The sequence below is a fragment of the Pochonia chlamydosporia genome, chromosome 2, assembly GCF_001653235.2.
Source record: "Pochonia chlamydosporia 170 chromosome 2, whole genome shotgun sequence".
Taxonomy (NCBI): domain Eukaryota; kingdom Fungi; phylum Ascomycota; class Sordariomycetes; order Hypocreales; family Clavicipitaceae; genus Pochonia; species Pochonia chlamydosporia.
The window spans coordinates 3,794,218-3,810,405 of record NC_035791.1 but is presented as its reverse complement, the minus strand read 5'-3'; the positions used below and the strand labels follow the sequence as shown (position 1 = coordinate 3,810,405).

General features: G+C 48.1%; 7 protein-coding genes across 7 annotated transcripts; 3 read left to right on the top strand and 4 right to left on the bottom strand.

Moving 5' to 3' along the window:
* Nucleotides 1-1,043: 1,043 nt before the first annotated feature.
* On the top strand, nucleotides 1,044-2,560 carry VFPPC_03234 (PFS domain-containing protein; the record flags this gene model as incomplete). The annotated part of the gene is made up of 2 exons (XM_018282762.1): nucleotides 1,044-2,444; nucleotides 2,510-2,560. The coding sequence occupies 2 exons, from the start codon at nucleotides 1,044-1,046 to the stop codon at nucleotides 2,558-2,560; spliced, it is 1,452 nt and encodes a 483-aa protein (XP_018147373.1).
* A 365-nt stretch (nucleotides 2,561-2,925) lies between these two features.
* Nucleotides 2,926-4,284, bottom strand: VFPPC_03233 (aminotransferase; the record flags this gene model as incomplete). The annotated part of the gene is made up of 1 exon (XM_018282761.1): nucleotides 2,926-4,284. The coding sequence occupies one exon, from the start codon at nucleotides 4,282-4,284 to the stop codon at nucleotides 2,926-2,928; it is 1,359 nt and encodes a 452-aa protein (XP_018147372.1).
* A 1,056-nt stretch (nucleotides 4,285-5,340) lies between these two features.
* On the top strand, nucleotides 5,341-6,299 carry VFPPC_03232 (glutathione S-transferase; the record flags this gene model as incomplete). Its single annotated transcript, XM_018282760.2, has 3 exons — nucleotides 5,341-5,469; nucleotides 5,521-5,558; nucleotides 5,741-6,299. 3 exons carry the CDS (start codon nucleotides 5,341-5,343, stop codon nucleotides 6,297-6,299), a joined length of 726 nt encoding a protein of 241 aa, XP_018147371.2.
* A 261-nt stretch (nucleotides 6,300-6,560) lies between these two features.
* On the bottom strand, nucleotides 6,561-7,487 carry VFPPC_03231 (hypothetical protein; the record flags this gene model as incomplete). Its single annotated transcript, XM_018282759.2, has 3 exons — nucleotides 6,561-7,066; nucleotides 7,126-7,201; nucleotides 7,257-7,487. 3 exons carry the CDS (start codon nucleotides 7,485-7,487, stop codon nucleotides 6,561-6,563), a joined length of 813 nt encoding a protein of 270 aa, XP_018147370.2.
* A 1,746-nt stretch (nucleotides 7,488-9,233) lies between these two features.
* On the bottom strand, nucleotides 9,234-11,054 carry VFPPC_03230 (AMP dependent CoA ligase; the record flags this gene model as incomplete). Its single annotated transcript, XM_018282758.1, has 2 exons — nucleotides 9,234-9,579; nucleotides 9,634-11,054. 2 exons carry the CDS (start codon nucleotides 11,052-11,054, stop codon nucleotides 9,234-9,236), a joined length of 1,767 nt encoding a protein of 588 aa, XP_018147369.1.
* A 1,863-nt stretch (nucleotides 11,055-12,917) lies between these two features.
* On the top strand, nucleotides 12,918-13,547 carry VFPPC_13428 (hypothetical protein; the record flags this gene model as incomplete). Its single annotated transcript, XM_018291205.1, has 3 exons — nucleotides 12,918-13,251; nucleotides 13,311-13,457; nucleotides 13,513-13,547. 3 exons carry the CDS (start codon nucleotides 12,918-12,920, stop codon nucleotides 13,545-13,547), a joined length of 516 nt encoding a protein of 171 aa, XP_018147368.1.
* A 205-nt stretch (nucleotides 13,548-13,752) lies between these two features.
* Nucleotides 13,753-15,473, bottom strand: VFPPC_03229 (cytochrome P450; the record flags this gene model as incomplete). Its single annotated transcript, XM_018282757.1, has 3 exons — nucleotides 13,753-14,103; nucleotides 14,182-15,294; nucleotides 15,369-15,473. 3 exons carry the CDS (start codon nucleotides 15,471-15,473, stop codon nucleotides 13,753-13,755), a joined length of 1,569 nt encoding a protein of 522 aa, XP_018147367.1.
* Between the last annotated feature and the right edge of the window lie 715 nt (nucleotides 15,474-16,188).

Genomic DNA, 16,188 nt, shown 5'->3' with positions numbered 1-16,188 from the left:
TGGATTATTTCGGTGCCTGGATTTGCCAGGGGAAGTGTTTTGATCCTAACTGGTATTGAGGCTAGGCAGCAGGAAATAACTAGCCTTGCAATTCCCGTCTAACAAGGTTTTTTTTGGGTAAATTCCGAAAAGGCGACTTTGGACAAATGCTCATACAATGGGGGTCAAAGTATTTGAACAATTCAGAGGTATGGCATATAGTATAGTGTATTGAGGCGTATTAAAATGTGTTCTTATACGCTCAAATGTGTTTCATGAACTTAGATAAATTAAATCCATGTCTAACCTAAGACCTAACCTAATTGGAGTTTGGTATTTGTTTTGGTCACACTCAAGTTCAGTTATGTACTAAAGCAAGCCTACAATGGACATATTTCATGCCAGATTACCTTGTGTCACGATACATGAAGTTTCATGGCAACTGTCATGCCAGATGAGACTGAGCGCTAATTCCTCCAACAGCAACTCTCAACAAACTAATGTCTATCCGGACCATCTATAACCAGCAGCTAATCTACCCACTAGTCGGTCTCAATACAAGGACCAGCACCCTCTTCAATTCATCTATAGCTGCCACTCCATGACATTCAACCTGGCGAAAGGCTGGGCTAGCCCAAGCCCCATGGCTAGGGAAAGCTTTGCGGACCACCGTAACTAGCTTTAGATATCTCACTCCATAGAGGGGATATCAAGGAGTAGTCCCCTGTTCAGACCGTTCGCTGCTTCCGCCTTGTGAAACATATGTATCCAATCGGCGGATGGCACCTCACCTCCATGGCTCGCAAGGCTTACGATGCCTTACCTTGTTGATGTCCCAGCTGCATGTCCTCACGTGGCCGCAAACAGTGGTCAATTTCAGCCCGAATCTTGCCCAATGCTGGTCGTTAAACTGAAGCCATTCAAGCTCTCACTTGGTCAACAAACTGGCTCCAACAGTTGGTGCGTACAGTCCAGTTTGGCTGTATATGCTGTTCTTGTCTGACCATACGACTGGCCGGTAATCTTCTAACTAACCGTAGCCCAACCGTGGGCCAAGAATCGCGATGCAAAACCGTCATCAAAGCTCCAAAACACATGATGATTACAAGATTGCTATCATCTGTTCTCTTGACTTCGAGCTGAATGCAGTTCGCTACATGCTCGACCGAGAGCATCCACAACTGCGTACGAACAAAAATGATACGACTCTATATTACTTTGGCGAGCTTAGCCATCACGATGTCGTTGTCGCATGTCCTCCTGGCAAGACGGGAAAAAGTGCGGCTGCCATCGTCGCCACCAATCTGTCACGTACGTTTCCCTCTATTGAATTGCGATTGATGGTGGGGATAGCAGGAGGTGTTCCAACGGAGAGGAATGACATACGGCTCGGCGATGTGGTCATCAGTATGCCAATGGATGCACATGCTGGCGTGGTGCAGTATGACCTTGGCAGGGATACTGATGATGGCTTCGAGATCAAAGGATACTTGACTCCGCCTCCGCCACTGTTGATAAATGCCATTACTAGGATGAAGTCCGCACACTCCATCAGCGAAAATAAGATTGAGGGATTCCTCTCACAGATGATAAGAAAGTTCCCGGGCCTTTCAAACTACGCACGCCCAACGAGGTCAGATAAATTATTTGAGAGCGACTACCGACATAAACATGGAGAGTCCTCGTGTCGAAGGTGTAATCCATCTCGTACTATAGAGCGAAATCCCCGATCGCCTTCTTCCCCGCGGATACATTATGGTCTTATTGCCTCTGGGGATAGTGTCATCAAGAGTGGTCAAGTGAAGGAGAGCCTGGTTCGGAGGGTTGGTGATATTCTCTGCTTTGAGATGGAAGCCGCCGGGGTGATGACGGGATTCCCTTGTGTTGTGATCCGCGGCATTTCGGACTATGCAGACTCACACAAAAATGATGCCTGGCAGCATTATGCGGCTGCAACCGCCGCGGCGTCGGTGAAAGAATTATTAGAATATGTCGCTCCGGAGAACCACACGACTAATACTAGCCACGGTCTTCAGCTTCAGGGTTTCTCTCCTGGGTACTATGTGCCGGAAATAGAACCGCACTGGGGAACTAACTATGCTTCCTCTAACGGAGCTGGCGGCAGCTCGTACGCGCAATCTGGTCCATCCAACTACCAACAAAGGGGCAGCTCGGGTGCCACCATCTCTTTCGACTATCCAGCCACTGCATCTACGAGTGCTAGCCAGTCAAGATCTCGCAGCAGGTTTCCATTGGCCGTTCCGATAGCTGACCGGGGAGTTGGTAGCCAGGTTATTCCTATAAGAACTCGCGGGGACCAGCTTCGACCCTCTCCCAGAGCGGAAGAAGGTCGGACTGAGATCCGAAAGGACGAGTTCAGGATTTGTCATGAGGCAATCGACTTGGTCGGATACTCTTATGAAGAGACGAGGGAGTCCTTTTTGATTAATAGATCTCTTTCACCTGTGAGTACATGAGTCCGATCCTAACGGAAGGCATTTGAGACGAGTAGTGCTAATTGCCAGAATAGGAAGAAGCCATGGAGCTTGAAAGGATATCAGATAACATGGACTGGTACTAAATACAAGGCCTTGTTTAGTGCTGGACTGGCGTATTATGGGTTAGGGAGTTGCGTGTGCGTTTGTGTTGGGCTATACGAGCAGGGTTATGTTTTGCCAGAGATGACAATTTAACTATGATAGAAGCTTTATTTTCTTTTGGTGTGCCCGGTATCCTCATATTAATCTGCGGCACCCTGGGTGTAATTAGGTGTTTATTGGAATCTCGGGTCAAAGGCAGTAATCAGGCAGGAGAGTCTCGCGCTCTTTTACTCAATATTCTGTTAAAGTATAACAAACACCTTCTTAGTTGCGCAGTGACTATGACATTTCCATGCTGTAATATTTATCCATCTCAAACACAAATCATTGTCCACAGCCCGCTTCATCAAGAAACACGCTTCTCCACAACATCATACGTCTTCATCAACAAATCCATCAAGATATCCAAATCCTCCTGACTCACATTCAATGGCGGCGCCAGAATAACATGATCCCCAACATACCCATCTGCTGTCCCTGTGCCCGGGTAAATCGCCAGTCCCAGCCTCTGCGCCTCATTCCTCATCTCCCTCGAAAAATGAACATCCGGCGAAAACGGCTCCTTGGTCTTTTTATCCTTGACGAATTCCAAGCCCCAGAATAAACCTCTTCCGCGGATATTGCCCACGTATTTCCGTGGCCCCAACTTCTTACGGAGCTGTTCTTCAAGCCATTTGCCCTTCTCGGCACAGTTAGCCACCAGGTTGTCCCTCTCTAGAACCTTTTGTACGGCGAGAGCGGCGGCGCAGCAAAGCGGATGGGCTTGATATGTATGTCCGTGGACAAATACGCCCGATCCCTTGGCAAGAACGTCAATCACCTTCCGGTGAGCGAGAACGCCTGCAATCGGTGTATATCCTCCTCCCAGACCCTTCCCTAGCGTTACGAGATCAGGGCGGACGTCTCCTTCTTGCGCAAAGGCAAAATATGTTCCTGTCCGGCCTGAACCACACATGACTTCATCTAGAATGAGTAGAATGCCATACTTGTCGCACAGTCGTCGAACACCTTCAAAGTATCCCCTGGGAGGAGTGATGCAAGCGGCTGTTGCACCACCTACCGTCTCGGCTATGAATGCCATGATAGTTTCTGGGCCGACAGTTTGAAACTCGGCATCCAATTCATCCACTAGTCTCTGTGAGTATGCCTCTTCTGCCTCGCCCTCTTTCTGAACACGATATGCATACGCCGGGCTGACGTAGCTCACATTGTCTAGCAGAAGGACACCTTCGTAGGGAGCTTTTCTAGCAACATTACTCCCAACGCTCATGGCACCTATGGTATTGCCATGATATGCCTGTCTTCTGGCGACGAAGCGTCTTCTTTGCGGCTCCCCTGCTTCAACCCAGTATTGTCTGGCGAGTTTCATTGCCGCGTCCATGGCTTCGCTGCCAGACCCGACGAAATACGCCTTGCATAGTCCAAACGGGTTGCCTTCTAGTAAGGTGCTGGCAAGCTCTTCGGCGCTGTTTGTCGTAAAGGCGAGAGTGTGGGCGTAGGAGACTTGGGACATTTGTTCCATTACGGCGGCTTTTACATCTGGGTCTCCGTGCCCAATGACCGCTACGGCGGCGCCGGTGCATCCATCGAGGATTTTTTGTCCATTCGAAAGAGTGTAGTAGCTTCCTGATGCGGATTCTACGGTTTCAGGATGTGTGATGAGGGAACGATGGAGAATCTTGGAGTCTGTGGCTTGGGCGGTCATGTTTGTTGCTTGTAGTTTGCCTTCTGATGCAGATTAATATTAAACTAAGCTTGGACGAGGTTGTCCATAAACAAGATGTCTTCTCAGGTTACGGTAAACCGACTATATAGTGACGCTGACTTCACCAGCGATGGCAACTAAGGATGTATGTAGTTGCGCCCTCTGCCCCAGTTCTCCTCTTCCAAGGGCCATTGCGTGGCGCTAACCTGCGACATCGGTTTATTTGTGTCACACCGGACGGGTATGCGGACCGAATGGATACCGAGGAGCCAATACAATTCAACAGAATTAGATTGACATGACGAGGAGTTGTATATGGCGATGGGAAGGTGAATCACGGTAGTTTAAGGTTGTTTGTTTAGTGTCGGGCCGCACTATGTTGTGGAACAGCGGGTGTCACCATGTCAGCCGGAATTTGGTAAGAGTTTGGGGTAGAAACTGGGGAAGCTGACCGAACAAAAGATGATTGCTCAGGTTGTGTGCTGCTGAACACTGGTGGCTAGTTCTGCACTGGGTATATAGCCTTTGCTCATTTTGACGTAGAGAGCCGCAGAAAGAGGAATTGCAAATGCAATTCTGTTTGGTTCCGTAACAAAACTTCCTGCTACTTACAGAATATACTACTCATACTGCCTGTGCTTGTGGATTTAAGCTTGTTTGCCAACAAAGTGACGATGGCCATTCTGTGTAGCATTTCCTAGACCATGTTCATATTGAGATGGGTATGAGAACTCTTGTCACATGAATATTCGTAGTCAAATGCGCCTGGGTTCGCCAAGGGAAACTGCTTCCGACAGGCCAATATTTCCAGCAAGGCTGGAATGACTTCCAAGTTGGACCAAACTTGAATCGGAAACTCTTGTAAACTAAGCAATTGAAATGAACATTATTTGAGCCAGATTTTGGACATCTACGTCCAACAACCTGCATACCCGTGCTTATAAGCATGACATGAGTCCACATCTGGAGTATTAAATTAGTCCCTCACCCCGCCGACAACTTGGAGTTGTCAGCATTGAACACGTAATGTCTGGCTATTCAGTCAACACAACAATCATGTCAGGCGCCTCGCAAATTGTTCTATACGATATCCCGAGTCGAGAACCAAGACACTGTTGGTCTTGGAATGCCTGGAAAACTCGATTCCTTCTCAATTTCAAGGGCCTTGACTATGTGACGGAATGGGTGAGAGGAATCCTTGTAGCGGAGTAGGAATAGCACTGATGCGTAAGACAGACTGAATATCCCGATATCAAGCCAAAACTGGAGGAACAGTAAGTTTACCAGCCGTATGATCCCGGGTCAAAAAGTATTTAAGCTCGTGAACGGCATCACATCTCGCAGTGTATGCTAGCACATATTGAGATGTGTTCGTGCATACTTAGATGTGGGCAAACTTTTACCCAAAAGCCCGAGATTGTACATGTCTATTTACCTAGAAACTCACTCGTTGTAGCTTTCCAGGAGAGACGGAATTTACAATCCCGACAATTCGCATAAAAGGAAGCGAAACCTACGTTATGGATTCTCGCAACATCGCTGCACGACTCGAAGCCGACCACCCTACTCCATCAGTGCACCTCGACTCCCCATACATCGATCGCCTCATACAGAATCTACGTCTTGCACTTATTCCTCTTCAGCCTGTCTATGGCTATCTTGTTGCCACCCGCATACTCAACGAAGAGAGCATTCCGTTCTTCATTGCTGCAAGATCAAGAGATGTAGGTATGCCATTGGAGCAGTTCCACAAGGAAGGTGCAGGGACTGCGTGGGAAAAGGCGGAGAAGGGATTCTCCAACATTTCGGAACTGCTACGGGAAAATGAGGGTCCCTTCTTTATGGGAAAGACTGTGAGTTATGCAGACTTTGTCTGTGCCGGGGTTTTGTTGTTTCTCAAAGGGTTGGGAGAGGATGTGTCTGCCGAGTTGCTGAGGGTGAGTGGAGATGAGGGCCTCGCTTATAAGATGTTGCTGGAGGCTGTTGAACCTTGGTCGAAGAGGGATTCTTACTAGTTGAAGTATGCTGGAGAGTGTTAGTTGGCGAGAGTAGGGGCGTCCCGTCGTCTCAGTCATATCTTTGGGAAGCATGACGCAAATGTATAACTTGTTGCTCACTCCAAGTATTTGCTTCAATAGATGATCTACAGTCTACGGTAAAAGGTATTTGCCTACATCCAAGTATACAGTAACATATCTCAGTACGTGTTAATATATGCTGCAATACGCGATACCTTTTACGGGTTTAAATACTTTTATCCCCCGGCTGTAAGTTACTTATGAACATAATGCGAACATGTTACCTCTGCAAGAATTCAAGTTGAAAGAGTCCAGTTTCAGTCTGTGTATGAAAGGAATCACCCGGCGTCGTGCTTCCCCTCGTCGAACAATTCTGGAAGCAAACGCTCCCTCCGCATGTTCTTTCAACTCACCATCTGACTCGTCTGCAAGTTTTCGGAAGCCATTCGCCCAAGCTTTCCAATCGTTCTCACTGACAACGCGGTCCTTTCCCTCAGTTGGATACCGCACCTCCTTCGCAAGGGCCTCCCCCGAGATGAGGATATACTGCGTAGCGACCTCTTGCGCGAAAGAAAGAGTGTATTCTGAGTATTGACCCCCAGCGGTTGATTTACGTAGCCCTAGCCCAGTGGGAATTTCCACTCCAGCGAATTTCGCCCCATCCTCAGGTAATGCGCCACCTTGGTAGAGTTTTGCAAACATGACGGCGGCGCAAAAACCTGCTCTGCAGTCGTCCTTGTAGTTTCCCAGTTCTAGGGTCGGTACTGGATTGGAGTTAGTGACATTTCATTAGAACAATCTAATTTGAGAACTATAAAGTTACCGCTGTCATGGACCCAGTGGTCAAAAACTTCGACGCCGACACCCTTGTGAAAGCTGTTGAAGTCCGGGTCATTTCCCTGCAATCAGCTAGTCAGGTTATCAGTTTAGAAATTTCGCAATGTAAAAACCTACTTCGATACCAAACGCGGGTGGACCAAGTTTGAAGAGCTCGATGAGGACCTGTGCCAGCCTGTCCAGCTCTAGGCACGGAAATGACAACTCAAAGGCCAGTTCAAAACAAAGCCGAGCAACTTCGTTTAAGAATGGCATCAGGGTCTCCTCGTTGGGCTTTAAGCCCGGAGGATGAAGAGACTCTAGGTATGGGCCGACATAATACTTGGTGATCTTGGCAGCAGCGCTCATGGCCACTTCAGTGTCCTTGGGAGGAGATTCAAGCATAGGGCGCAAGACATCCAGGATCAGTCTGGAGATATCACTTCCAAACTCTTCATAGGCATAAAGCTCGGTTTCGAGATATTACAACCACCTTGGTTTCGTTTCCGCGGGCTGTAGTGTCCCGTTTCCGTCGGATTGTGCTGTTGCCTCGTCCATGGTACTGCAATGGGGTGATGTGAGCACTAGAGGGCTTGCACTTGAAGTCTTGGAGGTACTAGACGAATTAGGATGATCATCAAATGGTGGTAGCGAGAGATTGGTCAGAGGTGAATATGCAGCGTTACACGAGTTGCTCACTTCGTGATAAACCTACATCCGCAACCACTGCCGTTCCGATGTGCCGTCCGGAAGGAAGAGACGAAATGTGAGACGTCTCGCTGTCTAAATTTATCATTGCACCACCACGGTCGAAGTCATGTTGGTTGCCGTCAAGGTCTTGGACATGCCTGTTTCATGTTTGCATGGCCGTTCCTCTGCCACTGAGGCGGAGTCCGGCGCTTACACGATGTGACTTGATGGCTAAAGAACAACGGTTTTATCCTTGCGCCTGGCTACTAATTTCAAGGTTGCAGATATGGTCCGGGCTGAGATTTGCAAATTGCGCATGCAGTGTAATTTGCTGGTTGAAGAGGAAATCTGATGATGCCAATATCCCACCATTTGTGGTAGTTCTTCATCTTGATGTAACCGGCGACTACACTAATGCCTGAAGTGTTTATTATAGCCGAGTATGGACGCGATGGCCATGTTCGTGACAGGATAGAGTTGCTGCAACAATGAAAAGAGCAGAAAGAACAACAATTTGTTAGATGTTAGCTTAATGGGAATATAAGAGCTAGATTTGCAATGTTAGGAACATAAAATGTACTGAGACTTTGACCAAGATGGGAAGACTTTGGGATCAGATAGTTGATGCTTCGTGGTGGAAACAATGATGTAACAACACAAACAGGCAGGGCCGAGTAGCTGATGCCTGAAACGCAATGTTGCCGCTGGAAGATTTATCGTGTTGGTCTCAAGTGGTTTTTCTACTTTTATCTGTTTCAGCACGGCGATTTAGTGAGCGTTGAGTGTCAGCATCAGGGGAGCGAGCAGGCGCTTAATTGACAAGCCGGAATTGAACAATCACCACAATCTGGCCCCATCCGTGTTGGATCAACCAACGAGATGATGTGGTTAACCGCAGGAAAGACGAATGCTAAAATAAACAGCCAAATCGGTCTTTGGCCGCAGCTGGGACAACCCTTGGTCGTTCACACTGGCCAACAAAGGTTTCGCGATGAGCCAGTTCACGGATACGGAAAGTGCAAACCTTTGAGATGTCACTTCATGCTGCTTGAGCAAAATTTGGCAGATGTGGCATGGATGTTGACTTGCTGCAATACTGTACAATAGATTGACCACGGATGATTACGATGGGAAGCGGTCTGTAAGGAGCTTGAAGAGACTTTGCAACATTCTATTTGGCATAGACGTAACAACTGATATGTCAATCACGTATGATAGCTTGGACAAGACAACACAGGTGCAACTACAGTTCATACAGAAAGGTATCTGCCCACATCCAAGTATACAATAATACATCTCAATATGCCTTAGTACACAACGCGATGCACAATATCCTTCGCTTGCCGCAATACTTTCGACAACCCGGCTGGATGAGCTTGTCCAAATACTACTCTGTAAATACAAGCCAGATGTTCGTTTGTGCACTTATAACCTCGCACCCTCCTTCTTCAACTTAGCCTTCTCTTTATCTCTCATCAAACGCCTCAAAATCTTGCCGCTTGGATTCTTCGGCACCACATCAATAAACTCCACGCCACCCCGAAGGCGCTTGTAGTCACTCTTATGGTCGGCAACATGCTTGAGAATACTCTGAATGATATCACCATCGCTGACTTTAACGCCAGGAGTTTTGACGACAAAGGCTTTGGGAACCTCTCCTTCCCGCTCCGCGGGGATTCCGATAACGACACAGTCATTCACCGCCGGGTGTGTGAGAAGGTGGCCTTCTAGCTCAGCTGGAGCAACCTGATGGCCCTTGACTTTGATCAACCTACAAGACGTTAGACTTGTCACTTCAAATCATCGGACAGCATGATACACTTACTCCTTGATTCTGTCGGTAATAAAGATGTGCTCGTTGCCCTTCTCACTCTTCGCAATGAGAACTTCATCCCCGGTCCTCATATATCGCAGCCCATCGTCAGCAGTCACAAACGTCTCATCAGTGGCCTTTTTGTTGTTCAGATAGCCTGGAACCACTGACGGAGAATGCACCCAAAGCTCACCAGTCTGGTTGTACTCCTTGACTTCTTTACCTTCTGGCGTGAAAATACGAGCCACAAAGCCGGGCAGAAGCGATCCAGATCCTCCTAGCCAGACATCCTGTGGCACAGTGGTGCAAACGACGGTCGATGTCTCCGTCAGTCCGTAGCCCTGGAGGAGTACGACACTGGGCAGGGCTTTGAGAAGTTCCCTTGCGGTATCTTCCTTCAACGGCGCGGCTCCTGTGAAGACAGCACGAACCGACGAGATGTCGAACTGCTTGACAATGTCCGGCTGCTTGGATAGGTGAATAATCATTGGCGGAACGAGGTACAGCATCTCAATCTTGAAATCTTGGATAGCTTGGAGCAGCATCTTGAAGTCGTATTTCGGTAGGACGACGACACCGTCTCCACGATATGGACCAACATGGCATATAACGATTAGGCCGTAAATGTGGGACATTGGCAAGAGACCCAAGCAGTTTTCTGTGTAGTTAGTCACGCCCAGCTCTTTTTTGATCGCATCTCGGTTAGGCTGCCCGTATGCCACGAACTGCACAGTATTGGCAATGACATTTCGGTGCGCAATCATGACGCCCTTGGGGAGCCCAGAAGTTCCACTACTATAGCACAAGAATGCTATCCTCTTTGCGCCATCGCCTTTCTTCCAGTACGAGTCAGCAGGTTTGAAGGAAGGCAAACTGGAACCGGCTTTAATCAAGTCTTCTGTTGTTTTGTGGCCAGGGTTGGAGAGACCAGCCGTGATCAACGGAGGCAGCTGGTGAAGGAAAACCCGCTGCTTGGGAATGCCAACTTTCTTGATGCCTTCCATGGTGGTTTTAAGTAGGGGAAGACAGGTGAAAATGGCCTTGGCCCCCGAGTCTTTTAGCTGATACTCAAGCTCGCTGGCATTGTATGAAGCGTTGACGCATGACAAAATACCACCAAGTCTGTGCACAGCCCACGCCAAGGTGAGGTAGTCAATCGTGTTTAGACTGAAGCACGCGACAACCTTGTCCCATTCAGTGCCTTCTTGAGCCTTGAAGCCAAGCTCCTGTGAGAGCGCGCGCGAGAGATAGTCAACACGTTGCTTGACCTCCAAGATACTGTAAGTCCTGCCGGTAAGACCGTCTGTGAATGGCGCCCGCGAGCTGTGAATGGGATACCGGCCATATTTCTCGTCAAACATGAATGTCTCCAGGGAGATGGAGTCGGGAATCTCAGGGAGCTGAGGGACCCATGATGGCGGGTAGAAAGGCATTGTGGGCGCGATGTGAGATGAGCGAGGTTGAAGATGAGATTCTACAATGCAGACCGCAGCAGGATAGAACAGATTGAGTTTCTCGGGTGTTTGACTTGGCTCGCGTGTTTCGAAGCGATGATGCGTTGTGGCGCTCACGTGTTCAACTGCTTGGTTGACTTGTTGTGTTGAATTGGGTTGATGCGCCGCAAGGCTCGATATTGCCGCGAGACGAGCAATTTAGATGGAGGAACAAATCATGCAGCCACTTGTTGAGACGGTATAATGCTATTCGTTATGGTTTTCGGCACGTTGCGTGAGAAGGTTCAAGATATCCGAGGTCTACGGCTTCATGCATCCACCAAACCTCTCATGGTTACACCAATGGCTGGCTGCGGGGAAACTCGATTGAGACCGGACATTGAAATTGGAATCCACTTGTTCAAGTGTTGAACGGGGAACGGTCTGGATGTGCCAAGAATTGCCGCTCATCTCGGTTGCCGGCGAGTCGCAGCAAGGTGAGCAATGTTTCTGATGACTTGGAGCGGAACATGCGATTTGAGACACGGCTGTGATTAATTTGATCAACTTGGGGTGATTGATTGATTGTCGTTCGCATTCGTTGCTAGCGAGGTTTACTTTCAATTTTTTCGCCATTTTTGTGAGCCCAGAAATCATCTGTCGTGTCACCTCAAGGCAACATGTCGAGCACCACGAAGGACTGAGCTGGTATCGGCTTATTTGCGACCGAGTAATGCATCTTCGATGAAATGCTACACTTGCTAGGTTGAAATATTACTAAGTTTGCTCTTTGCGCATGCAATCATCCTTGACGCTGATCGACCGGTCCAAGATCTTGAATCCTTCTTCATAACAAGTGCCCCAAAGCATTAGCGATCGGCAGGCAGCGAAATTGTCAAACTGACTAGGGATATTTATTGCCATTCCTGTGACGCGCCGGCTGCATTCAGGATTCCTTCTAGAAGAACGTGACGTTATGGATTGCCGGGAAGTGGTGGTCAGACGGGAGTAAGCGACTGCCGATTGGTGAAGATGCGGCTATTTCACAAGGCCACGATAATAGCCTAGTTGATGCGATTCTAAGAAGTAGCAGATGTGTGTCTCATAGATACTTGCACCTCTTGGTGAGTAGAGTATATCGTACATGGATCGGGTACCAAACGTCATGGGAGGGTGAGAACGCCTTGCAGGTACAGAACTATGGGGCAATGACAGAAATTGCCTACAATTATTTAATAAGAGATCTGTCTGTATACCTTAGGAAATGAATTAGTTGACAACTCTGCAATTGGGTTGGAGGCATCATCGTGGGATGGTTCATGAACCATCAGCGAGAGACTTCAAGCTTGTTTAAGACGCCTCTTATCAGCTCTGATGGCGTCTTCAATCGGGCTGTTACATTTCAATACATTGTCCAATGCAGTTTAGTTTCGTGGTGCAGGCAGCATGCATTCTCTTTGCGTCACCACGACTCAATTGGCTTTGATGGTATGTCCGAGTTGTTTTTGTAAACTGTACCTAGTTATTGTCACATCCACCAGCAAGCCAAATTGATCGCCCTTTACCGACCGGAAGATGATTAGAAGCTACCTCCATGTTCCTTCCATTGCGGGCTAGATTCCAGAAGGATTCGATCATCATCAAGATCGTCGTACCCCACTGTAAGCCGCCATTCTCTCGAAGTAGTAGCAATCAGGACACTTCAATTAGCTTCATGAGAGACTCGGCTTTTCGGTTCAATGATGAAGAAGCAAAGGATCTTAAAGAAATTCAAAAAGAACATAAATAGAGCTCATGGTAACCTCCATTGAGTAACCAAACAACAACAATACACTCCACCAAGCTCACTTACACGACACCAACATGCACTTCACAGCCACTGCCCTCACCACCATCCTCCTGGCCATTCGACCAGCTCTCGCCGACTTCTTCATCTTTACCGGCGCAGAGAACCAGTTCCCCGATCCTGCCCAGGCAACCATCGTACTCTTCTTCAATAACCCACCTAGCTGCAAGGACGTCACAAGCAAGGCCATCCAATGGACCATCAGCCCCAACAACGATGCCTCCTTTGATGGTATTGCGTGTGACGGCTGTGACGGCAGCAAGGCTCCCCAGGATTGGGACGTGAAGCGTTTCGAGGTCCACGACCGTAAAGCCGGCACTTTTGACAATGGTGGCAGTGAACCTCATTTTAGTAAGCTATACAGACCACATGTGATGTTACTGAATGACATGTGTGCTAATTCGACATAGCACTCTACAAGGACGACAAGAATGGCGGATGGGGCCTGTACGACGTCGACATGAAGTCGATTGGTACATGTACTCGCCCTGATCCTGTTCAGATTGCGAATTGCCCTGATGTTTTCTCTGCTGATAGTGTTGCTGGCATTATTCACTGTATGTATTGTGTACAGAGTTTAAGAGTTGTGCAGATTCCTAACATTATTTGCAGGCACGTCTGCCATGACGATCAAAAACTCCAACTAAGAGTGGGGAGGATTTGCAAATGGTCAATTACCTTGTTCCAGCATATAGAGTGTCATTATCGCTACGAAATATTATATGTTCTTCAATTCACACAACATAATGAGTGAACGGCGGTCCGTACCACGCCAATTGTGACTGTTTGATCCCATGTTGGTGCCCAAGACTCATTCATACTCATGCCAATTCAACTCCCATGATCCCCAACCTAACCAGCTTCCTCTCGCGTACTGAATTGTACAATCAGCGGACCTTTATCCCAAATCATAAAATTCCTCTGTTTTGAATGCCAATCGTCCTGGCCATCGAGCACCTTGTAGTCAAAGCGATACAGCATGCGGCTGATGATGACTCGCAATTCGTTCAACGCGAGATTTTTGCCGATGCAGTCCCTCGATCCGTAACTAAACGGTTTAAAAATCGCGTGGTTGTCGTCCTTGAAACGGTCGTCGTAGAGGGGATGAGAAGGAGACAGCCATCGTTCGGGGATGAACAAGTCGGGATCTCTAAAGTGTTTAGGGTTGCGGAACGTTGCCCATAGAACGACGGAAACCAGTGTCTGGAGATTCGTAAGCACGCTTCATTGAAAGGTCTCTTATGCTCTTCAAGCTGGAACAAGATTAGAAGAATGACTTACACCCGGGGGAATATAGGCTCCTTCAATAAAGTCACCTGGTGAAACGCGGGCAGGTATCTCTGCCGCAGGCGGGTAAATGCGAAGAATTTCGTTAACACATGCTTGCAGATACTCAATATTTGAAGCCTTCTGCATCGTAATTTTGTCTTCTGAGTCAAATACCTCTCGGATTTCTTGAGTCAGCTGGGCATATACCCGGGGGTGTTTATATAGATAGAACCAGAAGCCAGAAAGTGCAGACGCTGTTGTCTCACTACCTGCGAGAACTAGAGTTGGCGACGTCTCAAGGATTTCGTCTTCCGTCATACCAATCTCACCGTCCCTATTTCTACGTAGCATATAGGACATGAAATCTTTGCGGCCACTGGGAGACTCTTCACCAAGCACCATTCTCCGGAACGCCTTGTCCCTCGCATGGGCCCTTGCAGGATGCCGCTTTGTGCCAACTTTGGTACTAAACATTGACAAAATCAGTCTCAACATGGGAAATTCAGCAAAGAATCGCCGGAATAACATAGTTTGGATGCCGTCGAAGATGGTTTTGATCCAAGGGTGTACAGCGTTGTTCTCTAGGCTGAAAAAGGACTCGGAGAAAGCAAGTTGGCCGATAATATCAAAAGTGATACAATTTAACCACTTGACCACATCGACGGCGGCTTCCGATCTGTCGGCTCCCTCCTCGAGGCGACTAAGGAGTAAGGTGATGTATTCCTGGATAACATCCTCTTGCTGCGTAAGAGAGAAGTCGCTAAAGGCGTGGTTCAACTGCCTGCGTTGTCGCCGGTGAATGTCCCTGGTGGCCAAAATAATGCTGTAGGCTTTGGCTTCCTGGACAGGACGCTGCTTTTCATATTCGGATTGATCTGCTTTCCGGGGCCCGAATATCTGTGGCCATCCAACTTCGCCATCAACCATCAAATGGTTGGGGCCGACTCGAACAACAGGGCCATACTTCTGGTGTAATTTTCTGGCACGAAAGATCCACGACCCTTTGATGTAGCTCTGATAGAGATATGGGAGATAGAAAACAGAATAGAGTACGGGACCCGGAAATTTGGACAACGGATGAAACCAAATACGATAGGTGGCTTTGGCGACATTGAATGCAATGAACTAGCAAAAGGATACACATGTTAGATGTGAACTCGGCGCAAATCTTGAATCAACTATGTGTAAATTAGACCTACCAAAGAGGCAACAAGGCCAAGCAGGGAGCCCAAATGGCCTTTTCCCCATTCGAGGTGGAGGTCAGCCAAGTGGCCACTTAACGTAAAGACGTTCCTCAATGACATTTTGGGAAGCGTAGTTTCATGTTCGTCTGGGGAACCCTGCAGATTGGTGGGAAGTCGGAGCTTTTAAGCTTGAGGCTACAGAAGTTTACATTTATATTTCGCAAAATGGCCCTACAGCATCCGTACTGTACTTGATCAGTCTCATGGGGTGCAACTCATCATGTCCATGGCATCTCATACCAAAGTCCGGCTTCAGATTGGCCGCATTGCGTCTGTAGCCTGGGGTTTGAAGCGGTCGATGCAGGTGATGTGACACACAGGGTGGCATCCGGCGGTTGGTGCAAGACCGATACCCCGATTCAACGCCTGTATCTGTTGCGGGAGAACTTGTGGATGCCATTTCTAAGGCAACCGTGAATGGAAGTGGAAAGCATGATTTTGCCGAAACCCGTAGTAGCAAAATCTTAATAGCTCGCGCCATCTGCAACGTGAGGTTGGATATGTGCGAGCTGGGAGCACAGAAGGGGCCGTGAAGCAATCTTGTGATGGTGTCAACAAGATACATTCTGAGAACATAAAGATATTTCGTGGCTTTGGCCATGCAGGTATGCCTGTCTCAGACAGTTCAAGGATCGGGGAGTCCAGGATTGGGAATTTCTCCGTAGACAAGCCAACTTGCCCCTTTCCCCAGCATTTCTCACGAGAATCGGTGTAGGTCTTGGCAGGTTGCGGCGGAGTAGATGTACCACCTAGTTATTGGCTGAACTAAGAATTT